Source organism: Schistocerca nitens, chromosome 4, assembly GCF_023898315.1.
Source record: "Schistocerca nitens isolate TAMUIC-IGC-003100 chromosome 4, iqSchNite1.1, whole genome shotgun sequence".
Lineage (NCBI taxonomy): Eukaryota > Metazoa > Arthropoda > Insecta > Orthoptera > Acrididae > Schistocerca > Schistocerca nitens.
This window is the reverse complement of record NC_064617.1, coordinates 291,560,817-291,579,501: the sequence shown is the minus strand read 5'-3', so window position 1 is coordinate 291,579,501 and position 18,685 is coordinate 291,560,817. Positions and strand designations below refer to the sequence as shown.

Sequence of the window (18,685 nt, the reverse complement as noted above, 5' to 3'; positions counted from 1 at the left end):
TTGTGACTTCGAAAGTGCTACCACCAGTATAGATTGCACAATGACGATGTGTAAGGATTTTAAAATCATGCGGCACAACAGTTGAGCAACTCCTCGTAAGTCACACATTTCTGTTCAAAAAATGTGTGTGAAATCTTATGGGACCCAACAGTTAAGGTCATCAGTCCCTAAGCTTAGACACTACTTAACCTAAATTATCCTAAGGACAAACACAGACACCCATGCACGAGGGAGGACTCGAACCTCCGCCGGGACCAGCCGCACAGTCCCTGACTGCAGCCCGCTAGACCGCTCAGCTAATCCCGCGCGACACACATTTCTGTAGTCAGTGGTAAGTGACGCTTGAAGTGGTATAAAGAAGGATGAGATTATACAGTGGATGGCTGGAAGGGAGTGAGGCGGAGTGATGACTCGCGTTACGCCGTGCTGCAGTCCGATGAAATAGTTTGAGTTGGGGGAATGTCTGGAGAACGTTACATGCCGAACAGGGCTTGTGGCAATCCGATGGAAAACTTTGGGTCTGCCGAATGGCTGGAGTACTTAATCTAACTTAAACCAACTTACGCTAAGGACAACACACACAGCCATGCCCGAGGGATGACTCGAACCTCAGACGGGAGGAGCCGTGTGAACCGTGGCAAGGTGCCTCAACCGCGCGGCTACTCCGGCGTAGCGTTGCAAAGCGTTACGAAATCGAACGAGCATGTGAGGATTGTAATAGGGAAGGCGAATGGTTGATTTTGATTTATTGGGAGAATTTGAGGAAAGTGTGGTTCATTTGTGAAGGAAATCACATATAGGACTCTGGTGCGCTATATTCTTGAGTACTGCTCGAGTGTTTGGGATCTGCACTCGGTCGAATTAAAGGCAGACATCAAAGCAATTCAGAGGCGGACTGTTGAATTTGGTACCGGTAGGCTCGAACATCACGCAAGTGTTACGGAGATGCTTCGGGAACTCAAACGGGCCGACCGCGGTGGCCGAGCGATTCTAGGCGCTTCCGTCTGGAACCGCGCGACCGCTACGGTCGCAGGTTCGACTCCTGCCTCGGACATGGATGTGTGTGATGTCCTTAGGTTAGTTAGGTTTAAGTAGTTCTAAGTTCTAGGGGACTGATGACCTCAGATGTTAAGTCCCGTAGCGCTCAGAGCCATTTGAACCATTTTTGAACTCAAACGGGAATCCTTGGAGAGAATGTGACGTTCTTTTCGACGACCACAATTCAAAAAAGTTAGATAACCGGCATTTGAGGCTGACTACAGAACGATACTATTGCCACCAACGTACATTTCGCCTAAGGACGACGATCATAAGAGAAGTTAGGGCTCGTACTGAGACATATAGACAGTCGTTTTTCGAATGGAACAGGAAAAAAAAAAAAAGAATGGTTCAAATGGCTCTGAGCACTATGGGACTTAACAGCTGAGGTCATCAGTCCCCTAGAACTTAGAAGTACTTAAACCTAACTAACCTAAGGACATCACACACATCCATGCCCCAGGCAGGATTCGAACCTGCGACCGTAGCGGTCGCGCGGTTCCAGACTGAAGCGCCTAGAACCGCTCAGCCACTCCGGCCGGCAGTAGTTAGTGCCTTCAGTAGTTACAATCTTTTATTCAGCTGGCAGTATAGGCGCTCGTTGTATTGCAATAGTTCGAGTAACGAAGATTTTTGTGAGGTGAGTGATTCATGAAGGGTATAGGTTATTGTTAGTCAGGGCCGTTCTTTTGTAGGGATTATTGAAAGTCAAATTTCGTTGCGCTGAAAAAATATTGTGTGTCAATTTAGTGATGGTCAGAATAAGTAAAGAGAAAATGTCTGAGTACGTTCAGTTTTGCTCAGCTGTTTGAAAATCAAATAACGTAAGGGGTTTACCAGCACAGTTATTTATGAATTTTCTGAGGGGATGTTTCAGAGGAAAAGTTCGGGCAGGATGATTTTTTATTACAGCGTGACAAATGCACTTTGTCATAAAGCATCAGCTGTGAGGCAACGGTTTGTGGACAATAACATGCGTGAAACTGGCTGGTCTGCCCAGAATCCCTACCTGAACTCTGGGATGGCTTAGAACGACGAAATCGCTCCAGACCCCCCCGCCCACCATCCAACATCGCTAGCTTCTCTAGTCTCTTCTCTTGAGGAAGAATGGGTTGCCATTTATCCACAAACATTCGTACATATAACAGAATGTGTCCCCAGCAGAGTTGGAGCAGTCATAATGGCGAAGGGTGGACGCACTCTATACTAATGGGCCGTAATATGTGTCTGGACACATTCGATGTGTTAGTTTATGAAGAACACGCGCAGGAAGAAGGGAGAAGATGATAGAACATTTGTTAAGACATCAAGGAATACCTTACAGGTAGTATAAGATTTTGCAGAAGGTAAAAATTGTAGGGGAACTCAAAGGTTCTAATATATCTAACAAGTAATTGAGGATGACGGTTGCAGGGACTACTGTGACGGGGGAAAAATAGAACAGGTAGATTCAGTTTTCCTAGATTTCTGGAAGGTGTTCTATACTGTTTCTTGAGTAAATCTGCCTAAATCGCTTATTATGTTTCTTATTTATGACGTCGTTTCGGCTACTGCCATGCTCAGATCGAAACTTGGAACCTATAAAACAACGTTCAGTGTCAGAATTTGACACTGAACGTTGTTTTAGCAGAAGTTGTAAATTTTAAACAGATCACAGCAGTAGCTGAAATGACGTTCTAAATAAATATGTTAAGCGATCTAGACTGATCTAATCATGAAATGTCCCAATGTTCACGAACAAATTCAGGAAAATTACTTCCGTCTTGAATATGTTCGACACTGCACCACATCATCGACTAGTTATCAAGATACGATCGTATAGACTATCTTCGCAGTTATGCTTTTGATTGTAGGAATATTTAAGTAACAGAATATAGTACTTCACACATGTGCCGTGTACGGCGCTATGAGATGAGGTTGGCACTAGCCGCCTAGGTTGGTCACGCTTCCTCTCGCCGGTATGGCGACCAGTTATGGCGACCAGTCGTCGCGGGAGATAGCTAGAGAGACAGTCCCAGCGTTGGCGCGAGAAGGAAGGGAGCGGCGGACGCAGTGCTGGAGTTGTGGACAAGCAAGCGGCGTACCGGAATGTTGGACGCTAAGATTGCTTCTGGACGATGCAGTGTCACTGGGGAACTGTGTACGGCCAACGTTACCTCCCGATCTGTTTTCTGTTCATTTGGCCGGCCGGGGTGGCCGAGCGGTTGTAGGCGCTACAGTCTGGAACCGCGCGACCGCTACGGCCGCAGGTTCGAATCCTACCTCGGACATGGATGTGTGTGATGTCCTTAGGTTAGTGTGCAGCGCGGCGCTTATGGATCACTGATTTGTTTCTTGTGTGACTTGAATTACGTACCCCACGGCAGACTGCTTCTGAGGGTGCTTATTAACGAACAAGAGTAAAGTTCTGTGTGCCTTGTTGTATCAGCAGATGGCGTTTGAATATTGATACTAAAAATATTCACGAACTAGTTTCATGCCCTGTCTCTGCTTATAGAAGCGCCGGTGTTTAAGCGCCGTGCGTCGCTGGTGTATGTTGTTGTTGTCTGCTTTTTGATTGAACGGCTGGTGTGATCCTTATACGAGGACTGAATGAAAGGGGAGTTCCGCCAAGGACCAAAATCTACAAAAAGGAAAGGGAAGAAACCGTTACTTATTTATATTATTTACTAGTATATATTGAAGTATGAGTTGTTAGCTCTCTGTGTAATCCTGTTCCTGATTGTTTGGTGTATGTTTATTTAATATGCCTGGAAGGTATTTGTTCCTTACGTATTGTGTTGGTTCAGTTTAAAGTCAAAATATGCGGATTATAGCTTCCAAATATCTAGTTTTGTCTGTTATGATAAATCCCTATGCTGGACAGGACGAATCGTAGTGGTTAATAATATTTCTTATATGTTAAGTTTGTTCTAAAGGTTGTGGCCTGATATTCTTATTTTAATGTATTTTTTGGGGGTAGTTATTCAGAAAACGGCCGATGGAGCTCCAGTCAGTATTCTGCGGAAACTGAAATAAATCTTACTAAGATTATTAAAAGAATCCCTCCTCCTGATTTCGTATATGAGAAGACTTATATGTTGTCTTTGGTGGTTTATGTACATGGTAGCTTATTTGTGCAGTTAAATTGGTTTTGACATGTGTCACTGAACTCAGTCGAATGCTCCATTCGCATTCCCGTCCGAAATTTCCATTAACGCGCTTCACACTGGACACCGAATGTACAGCAAAAACGAAAGTTACAACGTGTGTGCTCCAAGGACGTTTCCAATATACATAAACGATCGGTTGGATAGGTTCAGCAGAATTATAGGTCTGTTCGCGGCGATACTTGTATGTACAGAGAAGCATCGCAGTTGGACGGCTGTAAAGAGCTGCAGAAAGCCTCGGACAAAATTTCCACGCGCTGTAATGAATGGCAGAAGTCTTTAAATGTGGGTAAACGTGGGATAAGGTCTATAACGAAGAGAGAGAACGTATAGTAATCGTACCTGATTATAAGAGTAATGGTTAACATCTTGAACACGTATCATTTTATATGTGTTTTGAAGCGATATAAAATGGGACTATGGCATAAAATTAGTATTAGACAAGACTAATGGAAGCATCAGATTTGTTGAAAAGGTTCTGGGAAAATTTGATTCTTTTTTAAAGAAAATCACAATCAAGATGCTAGTGCAACCAATTCTAGAATCTCCTTCCAACTATGGAGCCCTTATGAAGTTTATATGGCAACAGACTTTGAACGAATTTAGAGACGCACTGCTAGTATGATAATAGGTCGCAAAAACCCATACAAAAGTGTAACAGAAATGCTCGGCGAACGTAAGTGGGAATTCGTGGAACAAAGATGGCATTTGGACCTCCAACTAGGCACCCAAGAATGACCATTGCACTGATACGATGGTTATGTTTATGTACAATATTGCAGTATGTTGTTTCCGTCATTAACAGGCCGAAGCGAATCCCTGGCCAAATGGGAGGTGGACAGTCTATAACTGCCAAGGCAATAACCATTTTTACGTTAAGTCCAACCATTTTTATTTGTAATTCAAAGTTCGTTCCAATATACATTAAAAGTAGGAGCAACTACAGTAAAGTTTCCTGTGCTATATTACGGACACAATATAAATGGAAACAAAAGGAAAGAATGAAATGTGTGAACGGAAAGACAACCATCAGTAACCCTGTGTCTCAATAGGAAGGGGGGCCGTCGGTCTCTAGCTCTTCATTCCTGCTTTATACCCCTTCCCAACTGTCACGGTTTGTGGCTACAAGCCGATCCACAACCGACGATTGGTCACCTGATTTGGAAGGGCTGTTACATTTTCTTTATTGGTGAACAGCTTTGTAAAGTTGAATGTAAAATTGTATTTGAAAAACAACGGTTGCTATAATCTTATGAGGACTCGCTGAATTCTTGGGGACTGTCAGATTGAAGTCCCGTAAGTTTTGTAAAACTCCATCACAACAAACAAATTGAAAGCATTCATTGAGTCAAATACAAGCATTCATTGCAAGTAGCTTGGAATACCCACCCTACTTAGTATCCAACAGAAAGCCTCAGTAGCCCAAAACTACTAATCGATGTAATACAGAGCTTGCATTCTTCTCTCTCCTCCATTCCCTCAAAACTTTGACCGGGCTTAAGACAGCATCACCATGATATCTGCTCACTTTAAGTTCTGTCATGGTCAACGTATCTTCGGAAGATATGCGCTTAGATTTTCTCAATCGTTTATCCTCAATTACAGGAATCCTCTACGAGCTCACCAAATTCACCATATATTTAAAATCCGGCAAGCTAGGTTCCAGCATCCCATTATTTACCCCAATCCTGAAATGCTGTCGCATCTCTACCAAAACACCCCATAGACTTTGAAACTATACGCCCATCCTATCCTGTCAAAACATCTTCATCAGACTTCTATCGTCATGCAACGATAATCGCGCTGTACTTTATCCTTTCTAGCAAATCTAGCCCGGTCCCCTCTGTCGCTGCCCAAATCACCACTTCCCTTCCTTTCCGCCGTTTCCTTTATTTTACACTTCGTAACCATAGCACTGGCACCAACCTAATTTACTTCAGCGTTAAAAGCCATAATTTACTACCACTCACCACTTCACATTACACTCATTCCTATATTTCAGCCAATTCACCCATACCCCTGACTTTACAAATCATTCAGCCTTCCATCTCCTAACATTATCTTTTACCACTTCATCAATTTAGTGCTGCGTTGTTTCTAACATCCTCATCACGTCAGCGTAATCGATTTGATAAAAGAACATGTTGTAACACCAACACTTCATGTCACTCGCAATATTTCAAATGGTGCAAATGGCTCTGAGCACTATGCGACTTAACTTCTGAGGTCATCAGACGCCTAGAACTTAGAACTAATTAAACCTAACTAACCTAAGGACATCACACACATCCATGCCCGAGGCAGGATTCGAACCTGCGACCGTAGCGGTCGCTCAGTTCCAGACTGTAGCGCCTAGAACCGAACGGCCACTCCGGTCGGCTCGCAATATTTGTTCGTTTGTAAATAATGTTTTATCTGTATATTCTGCATACTTTGTTAGTGTTTATGTTGATTTATAATACTGTAAAGAATATGGAATTTTTTTGTACATGCATTGTAAACTGTAAAATACAGGGCGTCTATAAATGAATATCGGGGTTTTAACGCTTTATAATATTTATTATATTAAACTTAGAGTTATAAATGATATGTCAAATGAAAGAGCAACTCAAACAGTTTTACCAAGAACCTTATAAATGTTCAATGTGAGCACCATTTGTCACACGGCATACATCAATTCTAATGCCGAGTCCTTCCCAAACGTTGATAAGTGTGTCTTCTGTGATTGTAGCAACAGATGCTTCAATCCGGGTTCTTAATTCAGGTAGGTCTGCTGGTAGCGGAGACACGTACACACGATCCTTGATGAAGCCTCAAAGCAAAAAATCGCATGGCTGGATAGGTCCAGCGCTTGGGTACAGTGAAGTTCAACTAGTCGTGGAAACATCGCGCGCTGCGCATGCGCACTGGTGCCAAACACAACTGTTTGAGTTGCTCTTTCATTTGACATATCATTTATAACTCTAAGTTTAATGTAATAAATATTATAAAGCGTTAACACCCCGATATTCGTTTATAAACACTCTGTACTGTATAGTTCACTGCTTAATGTACAGGTGGAGGTAAAAACGCTCCAAAGACCAAGGTTGAGGCTCTCAGAAGCGAGCTGACTAGAACAAAGAACCGGTCGGTGGTTAGCCAGCGGATCTTACATACATCCCCGCGTGGTACCAGTTTCTGACGGATGTTGGCTCTGCCTTTAAACATGTAGAATGCTAGTATTGTGCTCTGTAGCAATTAGTACGTGGGAGAAGAACCTGTACGAGCTACGTAAATGGTGAGGCTACGTCCGTATAATACAGAAACGATTGCTGCACTTAGCATCGTCATCTCTGGCAACCTGTTGATTTCATCAGAAGCGTAAAAATGCTTGGGCAAGTATTTATTGTATGTTCTTTTTTGGTGAATATAACGACATAATTTACTATGTGTCTGTATCCAGCCTGTCATTGCTCCAAGTCATGTTACCTGTGATAGAATACTGATCAGATTCCCAAAATCTGCCTGAGATTCACAACTTTAAAGAAAGACAGCAAAATCTATTCCACCAAAGCTTGTTAATGACTGATCTTGATGTAAAATTCATATACTGACCTGAGCAGAGGCACAGCTGTGTTACTGCTGACCTCAAGGCTTGAGGAACCATCGGGTAGTTCGATTCCCGGCGGGGTCAGGGATTTTCTCTGCCTCGTGATGACTGTGTGTTGTGTGATGTCCTTAGGTTAAATAGGTTTAAGAAGTTCTAAGTTCTAGGGGACTGATGACCGTAGCTGTTAAGTCCCATAGTGCTCAGAGCCATTTGAACCATTTGAACCATCGGGTAGGGCTTCAGGATACGGATGGTAGTGATTGAGGGAACTCTGACGGCGCAGCGGTTTGTCAAAGGTATCATGTGTCCTCGTATGTTACATCTCATGCGACAGCATCTTGGTGCCATTTTTCAACAGGACAATGCTCGCCCACACACGGCACGTGTCTCTATGAACTGTCTGCACGTTGTTGAGATACTGTGGTGCACAGTAAGTTACCCAGATCTGTACCTGATAGAACATACACTCATGTTCAGAAAAAGCAGAACACCTTGAACGATAGATATAGGACGTTCATATTCACAGGACATGTATATTAGTATGTTCCGCAAAAATGATTAGCATTTCAGTCACTTCGGTTCAGCATGTGTCCAGTTGCTTAGTAGGCACAGGGTACGCCATGGGCCCTGATAACACGTTCCATGCGTGATGGCAGCGACGCGTGTAAGTCACGAATGGCGTCATGCAATGTAGCCATCCATGGTGCATTCACTTGTTTCTGAAGTTCATCTGTGGTGCTTGGCATTGGATAACAGTGATGCACCCGTATTTCACCATATCCCATACATTTTCGATTGGCGACAAGTCTGGTTATCTAGTGGGCCAGGGTAAAAGGTTGATATACTGTGACAAATGATCGTGTGGTAGTGCATTGTCTTGCTGAAAAATGGCGTCTGGGGTGTTGAGCAGAAAGGGCATAGCTTCGGGTCGCAGTATGCCATTCACTTAGGCCACAATGGTCACATTGCTCTGGACACGCACCAATTGTGATTTCTGGTTGTGGCCAATAGCACCCCACACCATAAGGCCTTGAATTGGCGTTGCATATCTCTTGCGAATGGAGTCACTGTGATGCCACTCCCTCTGTCTGCGGCGAATCAACATGCGGCCATCATTTTGAAACAAATAGTACCTGGATTCGTCCAAAAACACTGTCCAATGCCATTCCTGTCCCCAGTGACGTCGTTCCATACATCATTGCCGTCTAGCATGTTTCTGCACATTCATCAAAGGCAGGCGGAGAAGCGGACGACGTGTACGTAACCTATGCCGTCATAAAGGACGAAGGACTGTCACCCCTGATAGTGTACGATATGTTGCACTGTTCCACTAGAGTCGAGGAGGACGCAGATCTGTACTACAATTCCATTGAAGTGTCCATCTTCTCTGGAGGTGGTGTGAATGGTGCTACTGACCTACCTCGTTGTGTTTTACTGCCTTCCGTGAACCATTCAGCACACACCTGTTGCACTGACGACACACTTCGTCCCACACCAGCAGCAATTTCCCAGATGTATGCATCACATTCTCTGATGGCAATAACGCACCCTCATTCAAACTCACTGACTCGAGAATACAGTTCGCGCATATATCTGAGAGGCGTTCTCCACGTCTGCTCAAGTCACACTGATCCATTAACTTCGGTCTATAGCGACAATGAGAACTGCAGCCACATTTTACCGGTAGGTGGTGTTGCCCCGCGATATTGATGTTGATCTTGAACCCGCGAGTCTCCTATTTTTTTTATAAGTACATAGACCTGTCTATTTCTACAATGGTTTACATCAGTTTATAGCTTGAACGTTTAGTTATTTTTCGACATAATCACCATTTCTGTTGACGCATTTTTGTAGACGCTGTGGCAGTTTTTGTATGCCCATGTCATACCAGCTCACTGCCATGCTGTTTAGAAAGTTATTAACCTCTTCTTTCACCTCGTCGTCGGAGCTGAATCCTTGGGACCACAATTAACGCTGACAGGTACTGTGAGACTCTGGAAAAACTCAAACTGGTAATTCAGAACCGGAGAAGAGGAATGTTGAGCAAGGGCGTACACATTATCCATGAAAACGCTCACCCACACATCGCTCGGCAAAACGTTGCTCTCCTGCAACTGTTTCAGTGGAACATAATCACCCACTCACCCTATAGTCCTGACTTCACGCCGAGTGACTATCACCTGTTCCCTAGGTTAAAAGAACATTTGTCCAGAAAGCGAGTCAGCTCCGACGACGAGGTGAAAGAAGAGGTTCATAACTTTCTAAACAGCATGGCGGCGAACTTGTATAACATGGGCGTACAAAAACTGCCATAGCGTCTACAGAAATGCATCGACAGAAATGGTAATTATGTCGAAAACTAGCTAAATGTTCAAGCTGTAGATTGATGTAAACCATTGTAGAAACAAACAGGTCTATGTACTTATAAGAAAATAGGAGACCATAGTTTTGGGATTACCCTCGTACAAATGTACATGTCCTGTTAATATGAACATCCTATCTCTAGTGGTTCAGAGCGTTCTGTTTTATCTGGACATGAGAGTATGTGGGACCAGCTTGGACGTCAACTCCGTCCCATTGACAGTGTTCCAGATATTAAGGACCATTTGTGGGCCATCAGGAGAGGGTACATCAGCTTTGTGACACCCTTCCCAACCGAATCATTACATGGATCCAAGCTGGAGCGGGTGCAACATAATACTGAGAACTGGCTTCATACTAAGATCTTTGTAAATCTGACTCCATAACGTAATCACTGCAGTACATCACTTATCGTCTCAACCGGTGAAATTTCGTTTCGTTTACTCTGCCTCTTCTGGAGGGACTGTACTGGGCGTTCAGGAACAGCCTGAAAAGCTTGTAAGGGCGTTACTGGATAGGTTGTGTTAATAAAAAACGATACGTTGCGTCGTTTCCGAGTTAATTAGCAATGAAGTTAGCCAGTCAGGCAGCTGCGCTAGGAAATTCAAGGTACCCGCCAGAGACGGTGTCGCAAAAGGGGATCCTTGTTTGATCTGCTAAAGCAGGACAAGAGAAACGATACAAAAATTGGATATGGGACGGTAGTAAGGATAGAACGTGAACCAAAGGCTGAGCAGTCTCGTGCGCTATCATCTCCGCCATGAGGACGCCTGACTTTAATTGTATCTGGCGGGCCGCTTGAATCTGCTAGCGCAACGGCCTGATTTGCTAACTTAAATGCTGACTAACTCAGATGTGGCGCAACGTACTGAATTTTTTCTTAACAGTTATTTCTCAACCCAGCCTACCTAGCAACACCCTTACGGGCTTTTTAGATTGTTTCTGACCGTCCTGTACATTAATGCATTTGACTGTTGTCTGTAGTAGTGCATTTTGCTGTTGGAGGCGGTTTCAGCGACGCAGGATGGCTTTTTTAATGGCAGTGTTTAGCTGATGCTAAACATAGTCAGAGGCTCTTGGTGGTTCTTAAACACAACATTCTTCAGATAATGACGCAGTCTTTGTACACATCTCCGCTGCTCGCTGTGCGTTCCCTACCTGTGGGGAGCCTGAGAGCGCGTGCGTCAGCAGGTGCAGGAGGGCCACGCCATCTCCCAGCGAGTGGTGCACCCTCAGAAGAACCGGGAACACCCGGAAACCGCCCCCGACTACGCCTTCCGGCAGACCTGCAACACACACGGAAATCACTTCCCTGCTTCTTAGCTTGCTTTCTAGTTTAGTTTTCAGAATGTTTCCATTCTGATAAACCATCCAAACTAGCATCCGATGTTCCTTAAAACATCCTACGTTATTACGACCTTCTGGAGCTTCGTCGACGTCACAAAAAGAATCATTCGATTTGTCACGTCTATATTTCTGAAACTAATAAACATATACAATGAATTTTGTTTTTTGATGAACAGGAAACACAATAAAGCTTTTTTTCATGTCTTCATAGGTGTTCAATATGCCCCCATTGAGATGCACGGCATATGTCAATGCGGGCCGGCGGTCGGGGAGAAACAAAACGGAAAGAAGTGAAGGAATGACGAGATACAGTTGAAGTTCTCTAAGGCTATAGATACAGCAATAAGGTATAGCTCAGTAGGCAGTACAGTTGAACAGGAATGGAGATGTCTAAAAACGGTCATCACAGAAGTTTGGAAAGAAAACGGAGATACAAAGAGGGCAAATGCGAAGAAACTATGGGTAACATAAGAAATACTTTGATGAAAGGAGGAAGCACAAAAATGTTCCGGGAAATTCAGGAATAGGGAAATACAAATCGTCGAAGAATGAAATAAATAGGCAGTATAGGGAAGCTAAGACAAAATGGCTACATAAAAAATGTGACGAAATCGAAAAAGAAATGATAGTCGGAAGGACACACTCATCATACAGGAAAGTCAAAACAACCTTCGGTGACATTAAAAGCAAGCAACGGAAATTCCACTGTTAAATGCAGAGGAGGGAGCGGATAGGTGGAAAGAGTACATTGAAAGCCTCTATGAAGGGGAAGATTTGTCCGATGTGATAGAAGAAGAAACAGGAGTCGAATTAGAAGAGAGTGGGGATACAGTATTAGAATCAGAATTTAAAAGAGCTTTGAAGGACTTAAGATCAAATAAGGCAGAAGGGATAGATAACATTCCATCAGAAAAATGCCGGCCGGGGTGGCCGAGCGGTTCTAGGCGCTTCAGTCTGGAACCGCGCGACTGCTACGGTCGCAGGTTCGAATCCAGCCTCGGGCATGGATGTGTGTGATGTCCTTAGGTTAGTAAGGTTTAAGTATTTCTAAGTTCTAGGGGACTTATGACCTCAGATATTAAGTCCCATAGTGCTCAGAGCCATTTGAACCATTTTGTCAACGTAGTATTCAATTTGTTCTCACACTTCAGCTAATACGTCTGAGTTACAGCTTCCATAGCTTCTGTTATGCGATGTCTCAGTTCATTCTTTGTTGTTGGTAACGGAGGCACATAAACAGAAGCTTTTATAAACCCCACAAGAAATAATCACATATAGTCAAGTCCGGTGGCCTTGGAGGCCAGTAATGTAAGGCTGAATCATCTGGTCCAGTGTGACCGATTCATCAAATGGTTCAAATGGCTCTGATCACGATGGGACTTAACATTTGAGGTCATCAGTCCCCTAGAACTTAGAACTACTTAAACCTAACTAACCTAACGACATCACACACATCCATTGCCGAGGCAGCATTCTAACCTGCGACCGTAGCAGTCGCGCGGTTCCAGACTGAAGCGCCTGGAACCGGCCGGGATCGATTCATCGTTCAGTAATCCTTTAATTTAAAAATTCCCACACTCCCAAATGCCAGTGTGGCGGTTCCCTATCCTGCTGGTGAATGAAGTCGCTCGAATCAGTCTCCAACTGTGGGAAAAGAAAGTCCTGAGGCGTATGAGATATGAGCTTTCTATAACAGTGTTCTCGGGAAAGAAAAATGGACCGTACACTTTTTCCCATGAAACCGCGCAAAACACATTAAATTTTGGAGAGTCCCTCTCGTGTTGTACAGTTTCATGTGGTTGTTCCGTTCCCCATATTCTCATATTATGGCGGTTCACCTTTCTATTTAAATGGAATGTTGCCTCGTCACTAAACTGTCATCCTCCATCTTGCCAAGAACGAAATTACAAAACACCAACCGTTGTTGTTTGTCACCTTCACTAAGAGCTTGCAGTAGTTGATTTTTGTGTGGTTTCATGTGCAAACTCCCACGAAACACACGCCAGTCGGACATCGGGGGGCATGCTGAGCTGTCGAGTTGCACGGCGAAAAGATTTCTGCGGTCTCCTTATGAAACTATGGCGGATCCGTTCCACGTCTGCGTCAGACGCGCGAGGACGGCTCGGCGATTTGCCTTAACACAAACTACCTCATTCTCGGAATTGTTCATGCCATCGTCTTGTGACGTCTCCTGTCAAGACATTCACGAAATCGTTGTAATGTATGTGAAAAAAAGAAACATTTAACTGTATTATTATTATTATTATTTCATTTCTGTATGAACGGTTGTCGATTATGCAGACTCTAAAAAAAAGAAATAATCTTTTTTCATCTTTATGTTTGTGCAATAATTATGTATCTATATTTTGCAAATAACGCCTGTGGTCGGCGAGTATAGAAATCGAAGCAGACAATGATAATTAAAAAAGATAACATAGATGCATATTAAATTGCCTATAAATAGTGGAGGTTAAAACATAACTGTCTCTCTTCTTGTAGCCGTCAAAGTTGTAAGAGCCTGTAACGCTCGATTGACGAATGTAAAATGTGTGTACTTTAAATTTATGTTGATTTTTGAATATAGAGATTGTTAAAAAATCTTGTAATAATTTATTGCTAGCTTGCCCAGTATTTCATTCCACATTTTTAGCCGTTTTCAGCATATTTAGAATTTTTCATGACGCAGAACTGTGCAGCGATCGCGGGAGCTGCTGCCGTGGTAAATTAAAATTAAATTGAATGAAAGCAGTTTTCCTGCAATTAAGCGGGCGGGTAACGGTACATTAAAATTATTTCTTTCAGCTTCCGGGAGACCTCAGAGGTGAATGGTGGATTTTATTATGTCATTTTTAGGTGGACATGAACAACTGCTATTACAATATCAGTGACGTAAATAATTTAAGTAAATCAGAGCAATAACATTTTACTTGTGTGATATCAAAGACTGCTGTGATGAAACCTGTTCTGGCTAATAATATAAAAAACAAATTTCATTGTTAGTTTCATGCTCTCGTGTTAGTCGTGGCAATCAATAGTGTTCATATGTCAAAAAATCCACTGCAGCTTTTACGTTTAGCGAACATAGCATGCTGTAACTTCTGTACGTGTAATAAGAGTAATTTTCAGTGCATTTCAGAGATGAAAGTAGCGAAGGACATGTTTAATTTCATAATTAGTTACGGTAATGATACCGTGTTCCATTTCTAACAAGCCAGATCAGGGTTATATAAAAATAGTTTGCAAATTAAAGATCATACGTGCACAGCAGGAAATCTTTTAGTGTTGTGCGAATCCCCACGTAACAGATTAAGGCGCATAAAGTTAAAATATTTTCAACTGCAGAAACTAATAGTGAGAATCGCATTTTATCTGTTGTGCTCGCAATAATAAGCAATATACAATTAATTAAAATATTATGCCATATAAACTGCGTATAAAGTCAAAAGCGGGGTGGGGATTACGCAACATTCTACAGCTCCGTGCTGTAAGGGGATCCACACCATAACTAGTACGAAAGTCACGCTGAACAGTTATTACTGAAGCACACTGCGGAAAACGTAGAATACAAAACGCTTTCTGTTGTCCGGCACCATTTGTACTAGAACTGAAGTGGGCGCACACCGCTGCTACCTAGCGGGAACCATGTAAAACTCGACAGTTTCCTCTTTCAGACAGTACGTTGTACACGTACATATCTCAAATAACATAATAGTGTTTAAATCGAATGCTTCTTTTTGATACACCCTGTACTTTGGGATTCATTTAACGGGCTCCTGAAAGGTTCAAAATCATGAAACGTTCAATTTTTAGTTTTTTGCATTTAAAAATTTACAGGCTTCCCCCTTTCAATTGATATACAATTTATTCAGTTTTGAAGACTACAACTATTTTTAAGATATTTTTGAAATGTGTTGTGGATGGGTGTGCCCGCTGTGGCGCTGTTAAACTGCTATCAAATGTTCTATTCATGAATCTACATGCTCATCACGTACATTTCAGTGATGTGAGAGAACATAAGTGTTACCAAATAAGTGTTGTGGTTAACCTGTGATAGTTCGAAATATTGCTCGCTCGATCGTCGTGTGTTTCATGTTTATTTTACTCTTTTGTAATCTTGCTAATATTCGTAATGAATTCTGTTCACTGAAGTCTCTGTTTCATTGAAGAATAATCACAGGTAAACGTAAAGTGACTAGAAATCCTCTGAAGGCTTTTAAAAAAGGAGAAATGTTGCAAAGCCAAAGATAGGTGTTATTACCGTAAACAATAAAGATTATAACCAAGTGTGTGAACCTAACCTTGCTGGTACACCTGCCTACTGGAATGAAAGTGAGAGATAAATTACTTTCCAGACGAAGCTTGGTTCAGTTAGTGAAAATTATGAATGTTTTATGGGCGAATCGGATGTGAATGAAATATCTGATATGTCTGTTCTCAACGGAAGTTGCAAGTTGTATTCAGTGTAGTGACGTCGGCCTAGAACTCTCTATAAAAAAATCACATAGAACTTGCCAGTGAAATGAACTGAAGTTTAGTAGGTGTTCATACAAGACGACATTTTGGAACAGTGTTGCAGTAACTCCAAATCAAGAAAATGGTAGCAAAATATATGAACACAACATTAGATTTGTTCGTGACTTGCGTCCAACTGATAAGGGTGCTACTACAGGTGCTGTTTGCCTCGGGCATGGATGTGTGTGATGTCCTTAGGTTAGTTGGGTTTAAGTAGTTCTAAGTTCTAGGGGACTTATGACCACAGCAGTTGAGTCCCATAGTGCTCAGAGCCATTTGAACAGGTGCTGTTTCCTGTGGCATGATGAATCTTCCAAATCCTCCAACCAAGTTTACGAACTATAATAGATTTATAGGAAATAAATTAGAAGATGTCTGTACAGAATCTATGAAGATAGCTCTGAAAGAGGCAATAATAGGAAACAGTGGTAACAGAGACTTGACTGCAAGCATTCGATGGTACCTGGCATAAACGTGGACACACATCTCTTCATGATGTAGTATCTGCCACCAGTACGTACACAAGGAAAGTTTACATATAGCAGTAATATCTAAATATTTTAGGTGTCCACAAAAAACTAAAGGTGCACATGAAAATAATTGCACAGTTAACTATAGTGGTAGTAATGGAGGAATGGAAGTGGCTGGTGTTGCTAGTATATTTCAATGTTCTTGGACCACAAAAGAGCAAAGTTAACAACTGGACGAGGAGAAGAAATGGAGATCCATACAGAAACATAGAAACAATCACAGACATAATAAGAAAGAGGCGATTGAAGTTTTACTGTCATATTTACAGAACGAATGACAGTAGGCTAACGAAGAAAATTTTTAATTTTATTTCCAAATTAAAAAACACCGTAGGTTGGCTGGAAGAGACAAGAAGGAACTTGAGAAAACTTAACGTCACAGAGGGTACCATACAGTACACAGAAAGTTTGAGGCTTCTGATCAGTATCGCAAAATTTCCTGTCGAATAACAAAATTCGCAGCCTAGGAGGGTGACGTCAAATGAACAGAGGCAGGCCATCAGCCAGCGCATGAAGAAGTTCTGGGAAGATAAGAGGAAAAAGATTGTACATGTGTCTTGGGTTCTAAGCGGCCTTTAAGTGGTCGAATTCTGTAATAAAAAAAATGGAAAAGAAGTACGTGGGCAGGACTTGAACCGAGACCACGGTGTGGTAGTCGCAAACCTTACCACTTCCAGTACAGTCGCTCGATCGAAACATCACTGTGATTATGAATATAGAAAGTACGGATAAAACTTCAATATCGATTTTCTCGGAAACTAGGGGTGTCGCATGAAGAGCAGCTAGCCAGGTTCCCAGGACACGTCGCTCTACAACACACCAAAGATTCATCAAAATCCACCGCTAATAGGTCTGATGGTTCTCTTGTTACTCAGCTCACGTACTTCGGCTGTCGGGAGCCAGTGAGAGGGCAGGCCAACAAATTTAGTTGTAACGACACGCTCTGTGCGGAGAAAGATAGATATTGGCATTTGGGTCACACGTAGATACAGTTCAAACGTTCTGGAGGAAGATTGTGGTGGGTTGATGCTTCAGAATGCTGTTTGGAGTAACTGGGTAAGACTGTTGCTTGCTGGAGCCACTAACCGTGCCTTTGACCCCCGTTTCGTTCATTGCTGCCGTGTTTCAAGTATATTTTCAGGTAATGTTGATACAAAGTAACTTTTCGAACCGTGTATTCGACGATTTTCTACGCCATTTTGTTATTGATTTATGAGCTATTAGAATCCATCCGCACACGTGGTTGGCGTTATACGGTTATAAACTTTCCAACTGTGAGAAGAATTTATTTACGTTATTTCTCTCGCAACAGGCACTGGAAACAATTTGTAGCTTTCATTGCGGATGTTATAAGGTGATTAAGTGATTCATAACGTTGTAAATCAGTTATACGGTTATCTATACTGTTCATGTGGGACTACTATTTATGTACTATTTTTCTTATGACATTGTAACATTCACGTTCTTAGATTTATTGTCCGCCGATTTATTGCAATATAGAATTTTCTGTTGTCCTCCAGTGTAGCCATGTAGCTTCGTTCGTTCGTACTGATGCGAGGTGGGCTCATGGCACCTGACCCCATCGACAGCCTCATAGTTTCTTTCCTCCCTGAACTTTACGTCCATTTCCAAATTTTTGATTGACTTCGTTCGCTGCTTGCTCAATGCATCGATTGAACCACATGGGAGACTGGCTAGAAGCCTGTCTAACTCCCTTCTAAATTACTGATTTTGTTAGATGTCTTTCAAATCTTATAATTGTGGTGTACAATTGTAAGAGTTGTAGATAACCTTTCGCTCCCTGCATTGTACTGCTGCTGCCCTCAGAATTTCAGATCGTCACTGTCAAAAGCTATCTCTAAATCTTGAACTTCTACAAACATAGGTTTGCCTTCTAACAATCTGTCGTCGATGATACGTTGTACAGTCAGTATTGCCTCGCCTGTTCCTGCACTTCTCCTGAAACTGATCTTCCCTAAGGTCAGATTCTGCCAGTTTTTCCATTCTTCTATAAATAATTAGGTCAGTTATTTGCAACCTCGATTTATTAAACTGAAGTTTCGATAGTTTTCACACCTAATAGCATCTACCTTCTTAGGAAGAGGGATTATGACATTCTTCTTGCAGTGTGAGAGTATTTCGTCTGTTTCATATATATT

At 42.4% G+C, this 18,685-nt stretch overlaps 1 protein-coding gene across 1 annotated transcript in view; it reads right to left on the bottom strand.

Annotated features, from left to right (window-relative positions):
- LOC126252257 (uncharacterized) overlaps positions 1–18,685 on the bottom strand; it is a 163,688-nt gene that overhangs the window by 58,003 nt on the left and 87,000 nt on the right. Inside the window, exon 7 of the mRNA XM_049953130.1 lies at positions 11,296–11,423. Within this exon, the coding sequence (XP_049809087.1) occupies positions 11,296–11,423 (128 nt within the window). The remainder of the gene's footprint in view (positions 1–11,295; positions 11,424–18,685) is intronic.